Source organism: Musa acuminata, chromosome BXJ2-4, assembly GCF_036884655.1.
Source record: "Musa acuminata AAA Group cultivar baxijiao chromosome BXJ2-4, Cavendish_Baxijiao_AAA, whole genome shotgun sequence".
NCBI classification, from domain to species: Eukaryota; Viridiplantae; Streptophyta; class Magnoliopsida; order Zingiberales; family Musaceae; genus Musa; species Musa acuminata.
In genome coordinates, this window is record NC_088341.1 from 45040931 (window position 1) to 45059820 (window position 18890).

The following is an 18890-nucleotide window of genomic DNA, read 5'->3' on the forward strand; positions in this document are numbered from 1 at the left end:
TTTATAACCACTCACCCCTTTCTTAAACTTCACCAACACTTAGAGCTTGAGAGGAATTCTCACAATATTATAACAGAGTTTTCTTTATTTTTTGCTCTCAATTCTTATGTTCACTAAGCGGGGATGAGTGAAGTTTTTATAAGCCCCAAATGGATTCAAATTTGGAGCCAAAAAATTGAATTTCTGGGATTTCAAGCTCCACCAGTACTGAGCGATACCACTACCCCACTACCAATACTGGACGGTACTACCGTCAATACTTTTTGACACTAGGCAGTACCACCGCCCAGTCTAACGATATTATCGCTTGACACACTCACATTGGACGGTACCATCGCATAGTTTGGTGGTACCATCACTTACATAATTTGAGATATTGTGTCTGACTAGTACCATCGTCTAGTCTGGGCAATGTCATCGCCAGACCCAGGTATAGAATACTGAATGGGCCAGACTAGATGGTGATATCGTTGAGTAAGTCTTTAAGATTATGTCTAGCGACTATACTATCAAGATGATCTTTAAAACTGTGTCAGACTACTTTTCCCGTGGATTGGATCAGTATATTCCTTGTTTTTTTCTAATCCGATATTCCTTGTTTTTTTCTAATCCGATTCTTTCACCATCATAAACTCGGATTAGATTCATGTACGTTTGCTGCCAAATGTCAATAACACCAAGGAAAAAAAGCCACTCACACAAGTTTTTAGCCCACTCATTCCCGAAACATCAACATCTTCTTCTCTTTGTTCTACAAGCCAACGCAACCACAGCACCGACAAGTAACCTTTAATGGCGATTGCCCAACCATCACCGATAATAAACCTCTACAAACTCTCGTCCTTATCGTCTCTCAAGATGTGGCATTTTGTTTGACCTTATGATCTGTGTAATAAATACTAAATGACTGTTAATTTCTCTCTTCTCCGGAAATCGACGGCTTGCCTCTCCGGGCTACGAGACTGCCACAAGCTCTTCTGTGTCACAATTCTAGTAGGAATGCGTCAAATCTGAGTGAACACTAAAAGTCCGGAGTGACGTTTAGAACATTCTTCGTGAAGACAAATCTATAATCACTAGTAACACTTGAAACATGTACCGCCATATGCAGGATCGCACCATTATGTTCTGTACTTCCACAGCGCCTACTGCCATCAGAATCATTCATGTTCTGCTTCTTATAGTAATCGAGAAGATATTTGAATAGGAACTCACAGAACTGAAGTCCTAAACGCTTGGGAACAGAGCAAACGGCAGTTGCGGAAGGCCGGCCGGCCACCTTTCCTTAGTCACGCCTGGCTTCCACCCTCACGCCTTTTCCATGGTTACCGTACCCTCACCGACTCCCAGCCTCCGCACCTTCCCTTTCTTCCGCACAGGTCCCCCCTTAGTAGAGACACTTCTCCTTGTGAAGTGGCTGTTCTTGTGGCCTTAAAGAATACCGATATATAGGCTTTTCAGAATATATGTCGCATTTATTCTTCAACGTTTTCCGCTTGTTAGATATATCCAACGGCTAAAGCTGATGGAAGGCACGCCTACGACTCTTTCCTCCGATCCTTATATTACGGTAGTGCCAGAGGCTACTTGTCTTCCATTCTCTCTCTTGTAGGTAGCAAAGCTCGAGGCCATGGACTCCAGCAACGAAAGCATCCTCTTCTATAGCCCCGGTGTTTCCACCACTGCTGCGGGTCTCTTTCGGCTGTTGCCTGAGATTCAAGTCGTTGAGCTGCTCCTGGCCATCTCCATCTTCGTCGCTATCCACTCCCTCAGGAAAGGGAGCCGTCAGGGCCTCACGTCGTGGCCGGTGCTTGGCATGTTGCCGTCGCTCGTCCTCGGAGTCCGTAAGAACATCTATGAGTGGCTCACCGGCGTGCTTAACCACCAAGGTGGCACGTTCACCTTCTGCGGGCCGTGGTTCACCAGCCTTCAGTGCGTCATTACTGCCGACCCTCGCAACCTGGAGCATCTCCTCAAGGTCAAGTTCACTAACTTCCCCAAGGGCGAGTACTTCCGCACCTCGGTCCAAGATCTCCTCGGCAACGGCATCTTCAGCGCCGACGACGAGACCTGGCGCAGGCAGCGGAAGATCGCGAGCCTCGAGTTCCACTCGGCCGAGTTCCGGTCCATGACGGTGCAGTCCCTCGTCGAGCTCGTCCACTCGAGGCTCCTCCCGGTGCTCGCAGCGGCCCACGACCGGCGCACCCCGATCGACCTCCAGGACGTGCTCCTCCGGCTGACGTTCGACAACGTCTGCATGATCGCCCTCGGGACCGACCCGGGCTGCCTGCGCCCCGGGCTGCCGGAGATACCGTTCGCCAAGGCCTTCGAGGACGCGACCGAGGCAACGACCATGCGCTTCATCATGCCGACGGGCGTGTGGAAGGCACTGCGCTACCTCGACCTCGGGAGCGAGAGATGGCTCCGGAGGTCCATCGAGGTCGTCGACGAGTTCGCCTACGAGGTGATCCGGGCCAGAAGGGAGGAGCTCTCGTCCTCGGAACAGACGCGGACGGCGAGGTCCGACCTTCTGACAGTGTTCACGAAGCTAACAGACGAAGACGGCAGGCCCTACTCCGACAAGTTCTTGAGGGACGTGTGCGTCAACTTCATACTCGCCGGCCGCGACACCTCGTCGGTGGCGCTGGCCTGGTTCTTCTGGCTACTGAACCGGCATCCGAAGGTCGAGCAGAGCATTCTTAGCGAGATAAGGAGTATAACAGAGGAGAGAGGAGGAGAAGCAGATGGTGAGTTGGTGTTTAAGCCCGAACAAGTGAAGAAGATGGATTATCTGCATGCGGCGCTATCGGAGGCTCTAAGATTGTATCCTTCGGTACCAATGGACCACAAGGAGGTAACATCTCATGCATGCTAAGCTCTTGCACCAATAATACATTATTCAATGTTACCTTATCACAACAAATGAAATTGATTATGAATTATGCATGCAGGAAAGCATCAACTTATGAATTATAGGAGAGATTACCTGCATATTTTGCTAAGTTTTATCTTAGTATTTTTCTTTAAAAACAAATAAATATTTCTCAACCTGCAAATCAGCTCGAGGTTGGAAGTCATACATATTTCATGACTTTTTATTATTATTGAAATATAGTACCAAAATTGGATTTCAACAACACATACTTTTTTGTTTTTTTACCTTAAAAAAAAAATATATATATATATATATATATATATATATATATATATATATATATATATATATATATAAAGACATGCGTGTATATATTTCTTATTCCTCTAAATTTGAGCTTATGATGTGCCCTTTTAGTTAATTTCTGGTTTTTTATTATACAAATCTAATTATTGAAGCTCTAAGTGCTTTCTTGTTATATATGTTTGTCATATGTTATTAGTTCAACTAATCATGGTGGATAGTCATTAAATTGAGTTATTTGGATGGATTTTTAGTGAGGCATATATGGATGGCTATAGGAAAAAGAAGAATTCTTTGCTTCTAATGCTATCATAATGTTAATTAGGAATAGCTTTTGGTGGGGTGGGATACACAACAAATAGGATGTATGGATCCAAATCATTACGACATATGTCCTTGTCTCATCCTCCACTGAGTTGGGACCGGCGCACGGTGCATCGAACTATAAGCATGTCGTGTCGTCATCTTGTGTTTTATAGGTCGGACAATTGCAGAACAATGATGTCCTCTTCTGCTTCGTTTTATGAGTCAAGCGGCGGCAGTAAACTTTGGATTAGGTTTTCTGTAGGGGTCATTCTCGGCAGTGGCCCAGAGCTGTAAATGTGACTCCCATCGGACACCATGAACACATCCAAGTAGGTCGGAAGCCATGCATTTATATGCTATGGTGGAGTTAGTGCAGGATATGGATGGTTTTGACAAGGAAGCACACCAGTGAAGATTCTGAATCGTGATGTTGTGTTTGGACAGGTTGTGGAGGACGACGTGTTTCCTGATGGCACGGTGCTGAAGAAAGGAACGAAGGTCATCTACGCCGTGTACGCGATGGGGAGGATGGAGAGCATATGGGGGAAGGACTGCATGGAGTACAAGCCGGAGCGGTGGCTCAAGGACGGGCGCTTCATGAGTGAGTCGGCGTACAAGTTCACGGCCTTCAATGGCGGACCGAGGCTGTGCCTGGGCAAGGACTTCGCGTACTACCAGATGAAGGTGGTGGCCGCCTCCATCCTGCATCGTTACCAGGTGAAGGTCGTGGAGAAGCACCCCGTGGTGCCCAAGATGGCGCTGACCTTGTACATGAAGCACGGACTGCAGGTCACCCTCTGCAGAAGAGATGAAGTGGAGCCGGTGGAGAAGATGAAGAAGAACTGAAGAAGAGATGAAGCGGGGCTTACCATTAACATGTTATTAAATCTAGGGTTTGAAATAATGATCGGGACTCGTCTGGTTTGGAAGAATATATGTGTGCATGTATGTTTAGCATTTCACTGAAAGAACTCAGTGAAATACATTACTTGCAAGAAATTAGTATTTGCGTGTGTAGATCAAAAGTGAAGAAAACAAAATAAAAAGGTCAAACCTGCAGTCTTTTGTGTGCAAGAAGAGTATTCTTCTCTCGATGTGATCATCCAGTAGACACCTTGATGTTGGGAGTCCGATTTATATTCACCTGAAAAGATCTGACACGTATATGTAGACACCTTGATGTTGGAGTAGGATTTATATTCACCTGCAAAGATCTGACACGTATATGTAGACACCTTGATGTTGGAGTAGAATTTATATTGAATTTATATTCACCTGCAAAGATCTGACACGTATATGTAGACACCTTGATGTTGGAGTAGAATTTATATTCACCTGCAAAGATCTGACACGTATATGTAGACACCTTGATGTTGGAGTAGGATTTATATTCACCTGCAAAGATCTGACAGGTATGAAAGCGTCACGAACCAATGAAACCTTTGATAGATACAGAATTCTCTCTTTGAAAAGGAGCTTCAGAAAGAACTTTCACTGACAATTAATGAAGAAAGAGACTTCCCTGTGACTATATAGCCTTGACAGTTGCGTAACTATAACCTTGACAGATCGATGCATGATCTCAATCACTCGTTAATAGTCGAATGATACGAGTAGTCAAGTCTCCCTCAACCTAGTCGTTCACATAAAAATAAATAAATAAATAAAAAGTGTATTCTTAAAGATTTCTGACTAAACATACTCATTAACTTCCATAATTATCCCAAATGTCTTCTTAAAGATTTCAGAGTAAACACACGCTCATTAACTTCGAATCCTCCAAACTCACCACCGAGTACTGAATACATGCATATATTTGAAAAGGAAGATTAAGTACAGACAGGAATGGTGGGCTAACAGATTTTGATTACATACACAGAGGATGACATGTGGCATCTTTTTCTTGGAGGGGTATAAAGAAAAGTAAGGCTGACAAATATTTTCATGAGCAGAAGATTAGTGCAGTAAGGAAAACAACTATAAAGAGCAGATACATCCTTACGAAGTTCTCCATGATTTCCTGAGCCTTTCTACAATGTAAAAATTGGCTGAACCATCTTCTCATTCTTGCACAACTATAAATCGCTTGCTTTCCCAGTTTAGCAATTGATTATTTTCTAAGGCTGCTCTGATACTTCATCATTCATAGCCGAACAATCCTGAACACCTGATAGAATATGTACTCTAAATTTTTTTTGTTTTGAAAATTGAGAAGATAACACTATATTGTCAATAATGCATCGAGGTCTTAATTCAGACATTAAGTATTCAGTTCAATTTTGATACATGCAGCAAGTTCTCAAATTCTTCCGTGCATGCTGCTTCCAAATTCATTTCACAACCCAAATCAGAACGGGCAAACAGAGCCAACAAGTAAGAAGGTAGGTTTTTGAACAGAAGCTGCACATCGCTAAAATTTTCACAAAGCTCCTGGTGCATCTCTCATGCTTACGTTTAAACTGTTCCGCAGTGTCCGCCTACCGATTCCCATGGTACCCTTTCTCATCATAGCAACAAATTCACTATAGTCAATACGGCCATCCTGAAACATGACAAATGAGTCTATGTCAGGTATTGGATGTGGTAAACCAAAGTTTCAGAAGCATATATCCAGTGCTTTTCTTAAAGATTTGAATGCTTGTCACAAAAGCATATGAGTCCTTGCACAATCTCAAGCATATGAGCTCACAAAAGCATTGCCACAAAGATGCAATAGAAACAAATAACTTTGTCGTGTTATTTGATACTACATATTATGACACCCTGGAGAAGCTATAAACAGGGTAAAGAACATTAACGACAAATAAGCAATCTAGTGAGAATGGTTACAAACTTTTATAACTGATCCCAATCATTTTACAAAAGCTGAATCCTCATTAGGCATGCTACCAGACAATTTCGGAGTAGCATATCAAAATAATCCTATAGATCAGCAACTCAAATCACAAGCAACAATTCTTTTGATACAAATGAACAATTTTGATTATATAGGTGTACTCAGTTCTGCGTTTATATAACGATTTTGTGATTATGTTTTGTTAATGTGAAAGAAAACAACAGGCAGTGTAGATTCCATAAAATTTTTTTAAATATTAGCTAGCAGGAAAACAGAGAATTCAGATTAGATTTATTGATTGAGCTCAATCAGGCCGATGAATAAAGGAAATGTTATGTTGGTCTCTACCAAATCTATATTTAGCTTATAGTAGATACAACTTACATTATCCTGATCCACTTCCCTAATAATGTCTTCGAGGGAAGCATCAGTCATATTATGCTCCTTACAGGCTTGCTGAAGTTCATCAACTGTGATATAACCACTTCCATCCTTGTCAAAATATGAAAAAGCTGCCACCAAATGTTCTTCACGTTCCAATTTGTTGAGATGAACTGTTGCAGCAATAAATTCACCATAGTCGATGGTACCACTGTTGTCCACATCAGCCTGAAAGCATTTTACGAAGTCAAAAACATAGCACAAAAACTTATTCTTTTTTTAAAAAACTACAATCATCAACCTTTATAATCAAAAGGCTTCCTAAGCAGATATGCCTACCATTAAGGAATAACAGTGAAGACTTCTAGAAACTTATCAGATGACAACTGTAGCTTCCCATGTACAATCTGTACATTCATTCTCAGTTTCAGATCAGTGCCCATGAAAGTAAAAATAAGCACATAGATTAGAGTTCATAGTGCAACCCAGAACATCATATTCTATCTAAATAGAGTTCATCATTAACCATTTATGCTCCAGAATTCAAGTGATGCCACATAGTTATTAGAAATCGGTCGAGTCATTCCCATACTTCTATGGCTTTTGTGTCCAATAAGACAAAAAGTTTAGATCCATCTATTCCCAACCCAATTTTGACAATCAAATTAAATAACAGCTTTAAACATTTCTTAATCTCCATGTACTATTATGTTGTGCAAGGTCATTAGGAAAATAAAATTTTAACCCTCAGCTCTAGACATATGTTGTACCTGTTAGAGATTAATATAGATCAGGTTATTTCCTTATAACTTAATTCCTGACAACTTAAGCTTTTAAAATAAGTGAGGATCCTATCAAAATCTTTATCATTAGACTGGAACAGATTGTCTATTTGAGTCTTGTATTGTCCCCTCTTTATTTCACCCAATGCTTAACTAATATTTGTGCAATAGTCATTCTTTATTTAGGTTGCACCATGAAAATGGCTGGAGTTTCACTTGTCAAGCCTAATTGTTCATTTAGAGTTTCATACAGATTGAGCCCTTTTCTGACAACTTAAGTTTTCAGGAATATTGGTCACCCTAAGTAAAATATTTATCAGTGCCATAATGTGAAAATTATAACCGGTAGAAAATAGAATTTTTCTGGTTCCCACTTCAAAATATATTGTATTTCCTGATAACTACAAAATGATGGATAAACATTCCATTTATGAAAAATAAAACAGCTTAGTGTTCTTAATTATAAACATAAAAAACACAGAACAAGCAATTAGTGTTGTGAGGGTGATGCAACAGCAGAGTTTGAACAGAAAAAGAGCGACTTTATAGTCCAAATGCACATGTAGCATGCAGTAAACTAAAAGCATACCTTTTGTAATAAGCAGTCATCAAATCAAACTAGTATACTTATAAAAGAAAAATGTTATCTTACAGCTTCCATAAGATCACGAATTTCTGTATCCTTCAGAGTGGAACCATATCTTCTCAAACCTGCTTTAAGCTCATCAAATGTAATTGATCCACTGTTGTCTGTATCCATTGCCTGGAACATTTCTCTTAATCCAGCAATCTCCTCCTCTGAAAGGCCTTCAGCTATAACCTGATAGGGAATAGGGCCAATCTTTGAGAATGTAAATATAATGACTTGTACTGGAGTACAAAAACGTAATATTTGAATACACCTATAACAGCTTCGGGGTCTAAATTTGTTCTTTTAGCTTCAGCAAATCTCTCAGAACAGTCAAACTAGGGGTATTCTTAATCCTAATTAACGAAACATCATCAAATTTTAAGCTGTGTACTCACTCGCAAAGCCATCTTCTTTAATTTATTCATTGCTGAAAATTGCTTTAGGCGTGAGAGAACTGCAGGATCAAGTGCTCGATCAGGAGCAACTCCATGCTCACAAATCCATGGATGACCTGCGCACGCAAAAAGGTATGAAATGACATATGCCATTATTGATATCTTGAAACTTGAAAGCACAATCATTCTGACAGAATGACATCTATAGATTCAGCATCTAAGTCCCGCACCTTGCAACCACAATGTTTTCAACATTTTATTCTCAAGTAGCATTTAGTTCATGAACCTTGCACCACATATGCCACTTTTTATACCAAAGTACTACAGGACTTTGTACTGCAAGATTTCACAGATGCAATCTAAAGATATAAAAACTGTACGCAGAGGAGCAAAGAAAACTCTTTGTAGGATGTATAGTTCTCTCAAGAAAGATGATTCTAGCATACCATTACCTTTGCTAAGTAAAAGACACAATGACATTTCACAATAAGGAACCATCATTTTTTTAGATCTCTAGCATTCACGTGAGCAGAAGAGTTATTTCGGGAACCTAAACTAGTTAATGGATGATAACTGGAAAATATTTCAATCTACACAAAAATCAATAGAAGTATTGTCAAAGACAAAGCCTTCTTATTGCATTTTTCTTTGTCTCTTTTTCATCATTGCAAGCACATTCATCATTTCAGCCTCTTCTTTAAAAGATTGGACCGAACTCTAGGATTGCTCTAGCTTAGTAAAAGCCATTGGTGAATAATTGTTCAGAAGAAATGTGGAACCACCATGTTTGTGGTGCATGTAAAACAAAAGAATTATTTTCAGAAACCTGAATATTGTAATAGATGATGAATGGAGAGAGTATTATCTACAATTTTGTAATTCATTCAACTTCAATAAAGCTTTGTTCTTAAACAGATTCTCCAGAGTTGGTTCATTAGACACTTTTACACTAGCAATCCCACAATTAGAGCTTCTTGTCCATAATCAAACCAAACCAGAGGAGGGAAGGAAAGAAGGAAGGGTATCGGGTATAAAGTACTTGCTTCTTTAACACATAACATCTCCCTGTCTCTCATAAAAATATTACTAGCCTACATCATTGCAAAAAAGAATAAAATTACATAAAGTGCAAACTCAAACTGCGTATTTTATGTTCCTTGTATAGAAAAACAATGACATATATAAGCAAGGAATCAAATATCTACAATTTCAGATTAGAACATACATAGTACTTGGTGGGCTGTCAAGCGTTCTGAAGGAAGAGAGCAAAGCATCTTCTTTATTAGAACCTTGGCACTTTCAGAGATCAAAGGCCATGGATCTGAGTCAAAATCAATGACTCCCTTCATGATTGCATCAAATATTCCTTGCTGTGTTTCTGAAATCAAAATAATCAGCTTTAATAATTTCTCTTGTTATAAAATATAATAACACAAGGACATCGAGGTCACACCAGCCCAAAAAGGTGGCACGCCACTCAATAGTATATATAAGATAACACCAGCAGTCCAGACATCAGCTTCTGGTCCATAGTGCTTGCATAATACTTCAGGAGCGACATAGTATGGGCTTCCGACAACATCAGTAAAAATTTGACCTGAATGAAGCATGAAAACCAAGAGTTTGCAATCAAAGAAGAAACAGAATGTGATTAAGCAAGCAGTAACGACTAATGAAGATTGTAGAAACAACAAAGACAAAATAATATATGAACTATGAAGTATATCACAAGAACAAAGGACTAATGATAAGCCTCATTGAGCTTCGAAAGTGGCTGTATCTTCAATACAGTTAAAGAATTTGATAAATAAAACATGTTCAATTATAGTCTTAAGATGCCAATATCAATGAACAAATATAACCTAAACGGTGATGTGTTACGCTAATTTTTCATTTTGATAGGAAAATAGAGAATCAAATCATTTTTTTATCATCAAAGTAAATTGCAAAATGTACTAGACATGTCATATAACCACTAGATTAAGTGATAGAATGGAACATTTCTGCACATGTTTAGCTTTTACCAGATGAAACACAAAAGAGTAACTAGGCCTTGTACCAAGAATAATTTGACAAAATCAAAGATAGTATCTAGGAAGTTGTGAAACGAATAAGATGAGCATTTTGTGAAACGAAAAGCATAAATTTGACCTTTTTCACCTTTTCTTTGTGTTCAAAAATACATTTGTCTTTTAAAATTCAGTGTTCTACAGACACTGTTCCAAATAGACAAATTCAAGGCAAACACATAATTATGCATTCCCAAAAAATGAATTTAGGGCCAGTCATTAGAGAACACAAATAACCAAGCATGCATATAAATACAGAACCCAATTGTCTTATAAGAAATAAGTCAGTTACTTATCTTGTCCTTTTACTGTGTAGTGAATTTGAGCTCCTCCCCTGCTACAGAATAATGGAAAAAATGATAGTCGTTTATTAACAAAGGCTTGTAATGCTTCTAGAAACATCTAAAACACCCTGAAGCCAGATCTGGAGAGAAGACATCTAAAAGGCAAATCATCAATTGCCTCTAATTAACTTTTGCATACGTCTGCTTCATCCTAGATCATTTCTTACCAGCAATTAGAACACAAGTTGACAGCCAAAATATCTAATCCATAGAACACGTATTGTTAATATGCAAGACTCTATGAGCCAAATCCAAAAGCGCCTAAACTCGTGATTGTTAACTTGTCTAAAGGCATCATTTATTGGCATGCTTGTTGTTTTAGTTGTCAAAAGTGGGTAAGAAAGAAGCACATTCATCCCAGGTCAAAGTGTGATTTTCACTATTTCCATGGTGCTCAAAATTTGCGAAAGAAAATATATATGCCAGTTACGCTCATTGCACTGACATGTCTGCCCAATCAGCTATTAAGCCTTGGTGTCAAGGTCAAACCCAAACAAGTGCATTGAAGTGGACTGATAAGAACGGATTTTGGTTCGCTATTGTTTCCACCAAAGACCAACGCACAGAAACAATTCGAGAAGGCAGACAAACTGATGACTTTGTAAAAAGACAATTAGGGCATGAATGCAATGACACTTATCATAAAGGAAGCTAACATAAACCCTACCGCTTCCAAACAGAACATAACTAACGAAGCCACAATATGCTGCAATCTAAGTAATATTCTAGACATTGAAACTGCCAAAGATGTGTTTTTTTTCCCTTTTCATCCCTCCTTACCTGGCTTGAAGAACACAGAGAGCCCGAAATCAATGGCCTTGAGGGAGGAGTCATCGTCTTTATTCACCAACAAGAAATTCTCCGGCTTCAGGTCCCGGTGCATGACCCCCAGCGAATGGCAGGCCTCCACAACCCCAACAATTATCCGGATGAGCTCTGCCGCCTTGCGCTCACTGAAATGCCCCCTCTCGATGATCCGGTCGAAGAGCTCCCCGCCGGAGCACAGCTCCATCACGATGTGCACGTACAGCGCGTCCTCGAAGGCGCCCTTGATAGTGACGACGTTCTTGTGGCCGGAGAGGTGGTGCATGATCTGGATCTCCCGCCGCACGTCCTCCACGTCCTCCTTCGATATCAGCTTCCGCTTGGCGATGGACTTGCAGGCGTAGTCATTCCCCGTGGCGATCTCAGTGCACAGGTACGTGGTGCCGAACTGCCCCTGCCCCAGCTTCCGCCCCAGGATGTACAGGTCCCGGATGTCGGGCGTCTTGTGGCCGAGCACGTAGTTGGAGCTAGGGTCGAAGCCCCGCCTCATGATGACGGCGGCGGCGGCCTCACGCTGCTGCTTGGGCGGCTTCTTGGGGGAGTCGTCGGGGACGGAGCTGCGCTCGGACTGGTGGAGGCACTTCGACGTCGGTGGCTCGGCGGAGCTGCGGCGATGGTACTTGCTTCCGAAGGATCCCCGGCAAGAATTGCCCATCAAAACCTAGAAAGAGGTCGCATCGAGCGCCGCGATGTCGCAGACGGCTGTCGACCTCAAGGAATTACTCAATCGAGTAGATGATTGGAGACAGAGAGATCGTCTTGGGGAAGAAGAGAGAGAAAGGGGAGCGAGAGAGAGAGAGAGAGAGGGTGAAGTCGCCGGCTTCGTTGCAGCAAATCGGCGAACACCCTTTACCCTTTGCTTGAATTCGTTCACTTCATCAGATCAGTGGTTCAATTTGAAGTGAAGAACAGTGTAGTGGGTGGATTTTAATGCACCGAGGACTCAAATAATGTGTGGTTGTTGGATTTTTTTGGGTGTTTTGTTGGTTCGTTATCCTTTTTATTATTGGGTTGATGACAGCTACGAATAAATTTGCATCATCAGCCTGTCAACATATATTTATTCTCCTGATAGTGCAATGTCATTTAAAATAATTATATATTTTTTAAAAGCCAATTATTTTATATTTAAAATTTAAAATTTAAATTTTCTCATATAAAAAATATTATCCTCTTCAGACTTATAGAATTATCTCTATAAATACTATAATGATAGTGTTTCTCGGATCGGATTAAACGCCCGAAAGATAACAGATCCGAATTCGGATGGATCGGATCGTTCTTTAGAACCCTCACCCGGTACGCGTTCGATCCGCTTCCGCGCCTCTACTACCCCGGCAGGAGTCGCTCGGCTCCAACGGTTCTCGCGTCCCTGGGGCGGAAAAGGCGCCCCTTTCAATACCCACACCTCGTCTTCTCCTCCCTTCTCCCTCTTCCGCTGCTCGATCTCCTTTTGGTTCTCGTCTCTATCTCTTCTTTGATATGAATCCAAGGGGAGATTCGACTTCCGGAAGCGATGGCGCTGCCGAGCCGAGGAGGAAGTCCAAGAAACCCAAATGTGCGTCACCCCTTCCTTCCTTTCCTTATTTCTCTTTTAACATTGCGAATAAGTCGACTCTTCTTTTTTTGTTTCTTCTGTTCGAATTAAATGTCAATTGAAGCAATGTAGGTTGTATTAGTTCTACCATTATTAAATTTACATCATTTATTATAGAAGTCGGCCATCGTTTTTGAAACTGTCTTGTGGGAAGTGGACACTGTAATTTTCTGCAGCGTTCTGAATTTAAGATGAGATAGAGTAGTGTTCCAAGCAAGGTGAGCGTTGACTTGTGAATTGTGATTAGTTGTGAGGATATTTGGCTCATATTCTGTGTATATTAATAAGGATTGCATCTTTTATCAAAATGTTTTTGTATCGGATCGGAAAGAGTTGTAGTGATTGATGCATAGCTCAATATCTGCTTGATTTCCACGTATTTCATTCTACTAAGTCCTTTTGTCTTGTACATCATAGCAAAAAATATCTTTCGCAACAGAGAAAATATAGCTTTGGAAAATAGTTTAAGACTCTTGTAGAAATGTAGTCTGAGATTGAGGAACCGTGCAAAAGCATGTGTCAAGATACTTTGTAGCCTGAGATTGGATGATGCATACTTTATTCCAAAATATCATGCTTTCAATAGCTGCATCAAAGTTGTTCATTTATTTACCTGTAAAACATTGATCTTATTAATTCATTTTAAGCTACTGTCTGATACTATGTTGAGGCCATCTTTTTGCATCTCTCGATGGCCTCCCATTTTCTCTTTGAAATGCAACTAAGTGGTTTTTCTTTTCGATTCTAGATTCAAGGTTTACACAACAAGAGCTTCCTGCTTGCAAACCATTACTAACTCCAGCAATTGTAAGTACTTGTGATGATTATATAAAATTTGAACTGAAAAGACATGCTATTTTCCTTTTGAATAAGTTGGTGTGCTATTCTTTTTCATTTTGCAGGTAGTAACAGCATTTGCTTTCATAGGAATTATCTTCATTCCAATTGGACTTCTCTCCTTGTCTGCATCAGGACAAGTAAGTTCATTTTGTTCACTCTAGTTCATCCCCTGTAAATTCATGCAGTGTTAATGAATCTTGATTGACATGTAGGTGGTTGAAATTGTTTATCAATATGACACAGACTGCATTCCTGAGCAGTTGCAGAATGACAAAGTTGCATTCATCCAAAGCAGCACGACTAACAAAACTTGTACCAGAACTTTAACTGTAATCAAAATCGTCACTATTTCAGTTCCTCAGATTTATGTTGTTTTTAATGCAAGAACTCAGCATTGAGTGAGTATAACTCATATTTCAGGTGCCAAAGAACATGGAGGGTCCCGTTCATATTTATTATGAGCTTGACAACTTCTATCAGAACCATCGCAGGTTTGAATTACTTTTTACCTCTCTTATTCTTTGTTTTGTTTTCCTGGCTGATTCATTTTATGTAGCTTGACAACTTCTATCAGAACCATCGCAGGTTTGAATAACACTTTTACCTCTCTTATTCTTTGTTTTTTTATGGATGATTCATTTTGCATTGTCTGAAATTTTCTATTCACACAACCCAAACCATTGCATAATTTTCCTTCTTACTGAATGCACATTTAATTTGGTAACCTAGGTATGTTAAAAGCAGAAGTGATAAGCAACTCCGAAGCAAGGCAAGTGAGACAGAAACAACTAATTGTGCACCGGAAGCCACAACTTCAGATGGGTCTGTGATTGTTCCATGTGGTCTCATTGCATGGAGCTTGTTCAATGACACATACTCATTTGCAGTAAACAGTAAAATCATTGAGGTGAACAAAAAGAATATAGCCTGGCAAAGTGATAAAGAACATAAATTTGGAAGTGATGTTTATCCCAAGAATTTCCAGATGGGAGGTCTGATAGGAGGTGCCAAACTCAATGCCAGCATTCCTGTAAGTATTGTATTCTTCCTTTGATTTGACTTCCTGTTATATTGTTCGATTATTGTAGGAGGTGCCAAACTCAATGCCGGCATCTCAAGAACTTCTTTTGTTCTTGTTGTATTTTAGTTGGGACTTATATCTTTGTTATTATTGTTGTATTGTCCAATTATTTGTCTTCTATTTCTGGATGTCCTGTCATCATTTGTTTTTTCTTTATTCAACAGTGACTAATTATTGTATGAACTGCAGTTAAGTGAGCAAGAAGATCTCATTGTTTGGATGAGAACAGCTGCTCTGCCAAGATTCAGAAAACTCTATGGGAGAATAGAGACGGACCTTGCGGCTAATGAGCAAGTCACAGTGACAATACAGAACAACTATAACACATATAGTTTTGAGGGGAAGAAAAACTTGGTACTTTCAACTACCTCCTGGATAGGTGGGAAGAATGATTTCCTTGGTACTGCTTATCTCACAATTGGTAGTCTATGCCTATTTCTTGCTATGGGCTTCATAATATTGTATTTGTTGAAACCCAGGTAAGCTTCTGGCCTGTCATTTTCTGTTATCACACATTCTATTGAAATATATCAAATACATGAAATATTTATGTTCATAAACCTTTAAATTTAGATTTGCTAAACCATCTTATTTGTTTTTTTTACATCATTCAGCATGTCCAACTTATATTACCTGAGATGGATTCTTTAGTTAACAACTGTAATTCCATCAACCAGTGAACTATAGAACATTGTAGCTTTTACTGATAGATCCTTCTTAGTTCAAGCAAGTTTCTGGTTTTAGTTGGTGCATCAGAAGATATTTGGTTCACAGATGAGCTAAAGTTATGTTTCACAACTAATTTGAATTGGATCTGATAGAAATGCAAAGTGTGACAGTCGGCATAAACATCATATACCTTTTAGAACCAACCAACTAAATGCAAGTCCCATTATCTAGACATTGCATTTTTCGCTTCCCGGTGATGGTTAAGTTAATTCATATGATTCTTTTGCAGGACCCTCGGAGATCCTTCATACTTGTCTTGGAACAGGAATCCCGATGGACATTATTAGATTCACGAGACAGTAAAATTTATGCATGTGGAAGTGTTCTTTCAACTAAACAAGCGGTTCATGTGCTTAAGGTCTGTTTTCCTTTTGTGAGTTACACTCATGGATTCTGTTATCTCTAATTGACCAAATAAGTTCTTCGGAGATTGATGTCTATTGTTTAGTTGATATAATCCGATTCCTATAATCAGAGGGAGTTTTCCCAAAATACACTTGGCAAAACCACATGCATGAATATTGTTTGTTCATATTCAGACACTTTGTAACTTTCAGTTAAATCCGACTTAATTTAATTTGCAGTGGATTTCAATATATATATATATATATATATATATATCTGAACATTCTTGAAAGCAATGGTAAGCAGTGTTTAATACAGTTCAAAGAGCAGCTAAATTTGGTCAGGGCAACTCCTTAATCCCTTCTTGTACTTCTCTCCTTATTGGCATTTCTTTTCCTAATTATATCACCTTAAAAAAGAGGTGCTGACAGCATGAAATGTATGTCGTTCGGACACCTTATAATCATCAAAAGTTTGTCTGCAAATGACTCTGATGATTCAGTATTACCTGCACAGGTTGCAATATTGTTTACATTTTATATAACATAAGCTTTTCTCCTTATTTTGATCAGATCTTTTGAAGTAGACTGTCTCATATCACTGTGGAGATAATACTGAGCACAGATTAATAACCTAACAATGTTAGCAGCATAAAAAATAATGGCTCAGCGCATAAGATTTGTCAGAGACTCGTACTCATATCAGAACATCATTTAGATCACAAACAAGCAATCTCGACCGATATCTGCTTCAGTTGTGATGATGATATCATTGTCAGCTAAATCCATGTAAAGCATAAACGATAAGCTGAAAGAGACTAAAGGCTGCTTACCAGTCGATGCACAGACAGACATTTCATCAGAACCACCGGAAAACTTTCGACTGTCATGTAAATGCATCTCCTTTCTTGGCTTTCTTCTCGCTCGGGGATTCCTCCTCGGCTTCAGATTCAGTATTACTCGGTGCTGCAAATGCCTGCTTCCTTTTCGAACGTGCCCTTCTGTTCTGAAACCAGTTATAGACGTTGGTCTCGGAAACTTGGCCATGTTGTGAGAGCTCAGAAGTGATCTCTTTGATCCTTTGCTTGCTTGGAGTTCCATTGCCATGGTAGAATATGCTCTCAAGAATCCGTACCTGCACAGCGGTTGGTGTCCAACGCTGCTTTGCAGAGATCTTAGCACCTCCAGATGGTTGATCAGCGAACAGATGACTCGACCTCGTTCCTGATGGCAGACAGCAATTTGATTACCCGAAAGAAACAATTCAAGAATAAGAGACATCGAAAACCCCAAGAATAAGCCTGAAAAGATCAGAAGGATCGAGAGGTGATCCTTAGCCGAAGTCAGATAGCTAAAAGGCAACAGTTCCGTAGTTGAGATCATAAGAAACACTAAAGGAAACAGTTCTTGCACTCGAATCCAGTAATCCAAGACTTCCCTGACGAGCATGATTACTCCAACAACCATGTATTTGACTCTAAACCTACAACCTCATGGAGTTGAAGACAAGGAAGTTCTAAAACTGTCAGAACTCGGAAGGAAGAAGTAACCCAAATGAAATATCAAACTCAGCAAGTGCTCCCAAGAAAATAGATACGCTGCGGCACATAAAACTCTTCAATTTTAGGCATATCCAGCAGCTAGATACGAAGATCTTAAGAAACTTTCCAATTTTGGCTTAACCAGCAACCCAAGAGCACCGGAATCTGCCATGTGGAGGAGGAGGAGAACTAACAGAGAGAGGACCTGAGAGCGAGTCCTGCTGGGCCGTCATGGTCCTATGCATCTCCACGAGCTGCTCACAGATGGTAGCGTAGGCGGAGATTTGACTCCTCAAGACCTCCATCTGCTCGTCCGTCATCACCTTCGCGCATAACACTCCCTCCTCCGCCGCCCCTTCCGCCATGCTTCGTTTACTGACTTCGAATACAGTATCAGCAGCAGCAGAAGCAATCTCTCTCTTCCATTCCCTTCTCTCTCGTCTTCTCAACGCTCGCAAGGATTGAAGGAGGAAAATAGTTTCCGAATCTGCTTTCTTTCTCCTTGCTGTTAGAGGAAGAAACAACGACTCCAGAAACAGAACGAGACCTGCGGTTGGCCACCGCTCTCTCTCTCGAATGAGTTGGGAGCCGCCGGAAGGATTTGGGGAGCGAGAGGTGGAATCCAATGGCGGGGAATGGAAGATGGTAGGATCGGATTTGACGTGATGATGGGGTGGGGAGGTTGGGGTGCTACGTGACGTTGAGGTCAAGCCATGACGTGCAGAAGGGGAAGGGGGAAACGTAATTTGGTGAACGTGAGCCGATCCAATCAAATGAATCAATGGTGCATGCTAGGTAGGTCAGGCTAATACTCTGCTCCACCATTGTTGCCTAACCTCGAAGGTGGACGAAGTGGCTCTGTGTCTCCTCTCATGCTGAGGTGAGTCCTTTACCGCCATTGATGCTGGATTTTGTGGGCTTCGGCTGCAGCATGAACGCGTTCGTTCCATCCTTCCCAACGCGTTCTTCATCGCAGACATAAACGTGAATATATAGGACAACGAATGATAT

General features: G+C 40.4%; 3 protein-coding genes and 1 pseudogene across 3 annotated transcripts; 2 read left to right on the forward strand and 2 right to left on the reverse strand.

Moving 5' to 3' along the window:
- The first annotated feature begins 1529 nt into the window (after nt 1-1529).
- Nucleotides 1530-4561, forward strand: LOC103982415 (cytochrome P450 86B1). The gene is made up of 2 exons (XM_009399334.3): nt 1530-2854; nt 3929-4561. Exons 1-2 carry the CDS (start codon nt 1631-1633, stop codon nt 4328-4330), a joined length of 1626 nt encoding a protein of 541 aa, XP_009397609.2. The 5' UTR covers nt 1530-1630; the 3' UTR covers nt 4331-4561.
- Nucleotides 4562-5710: 1149 nt separating this feature from the next.
- On the reverse strand, nt 5711-12714 carry LOC135611206 (calcium-dependent protein kinase 26-like). Its single transcript, XM_065106686.1, has 7 exons — nt 11703-12714; nt 9963-10106; nt 9735-9887; nt 8510-8625; nt 8136-8303; nt 6705-6929; nt 5711-6026 (listed from the first exon to the last, which is right to left on the reverse strand). Exons 1-7 carry the CDS (start codon nt 12400-12402, stop codon nt 5904-5906), a joined length of 1629 nt encoding a protein of 542 aa, XP_064962758.1. The 5' UTR covers nt 12403-12714; the 3' UTR covers nt 5711-5903.
- A 402-nt stretch (nt 12715-13116) lies between these two features.
- LOC103982413 (ALA-interacting subunit 5) lies at nt 13117-16561 on the forward strand. The gene is made up of 8 exons (XM_009399332.3): nt 13117-13305; nt 14093-14151; nt 14247-14321; nt 14397-14513; nt 14605-14675; nt 14914-15214; nt 15455-15744; nt 16224-16561. The coding sequence occupies exons 1-8, from the start codon at nt 13230-13232 to the stop codon at nt 16279-16281; spliced, it is 1047 nt and encodes a 348-aa protein (XP_009397607.1). The 5' UTR covers nt 13117-13229; the 3' UTR covers nt 16282-16561.
- Nucleotides 16562-16832: 271 nt separating this feature from the next.
- Nucleotides 16833-18827, reverse strand: LOC135586026 (WUSCHEL-related homeobox 8-like; annotated as a pseudogene).
- Between the last annotated feature and the right edge of the window lie 63 nt (nt 18828-18890).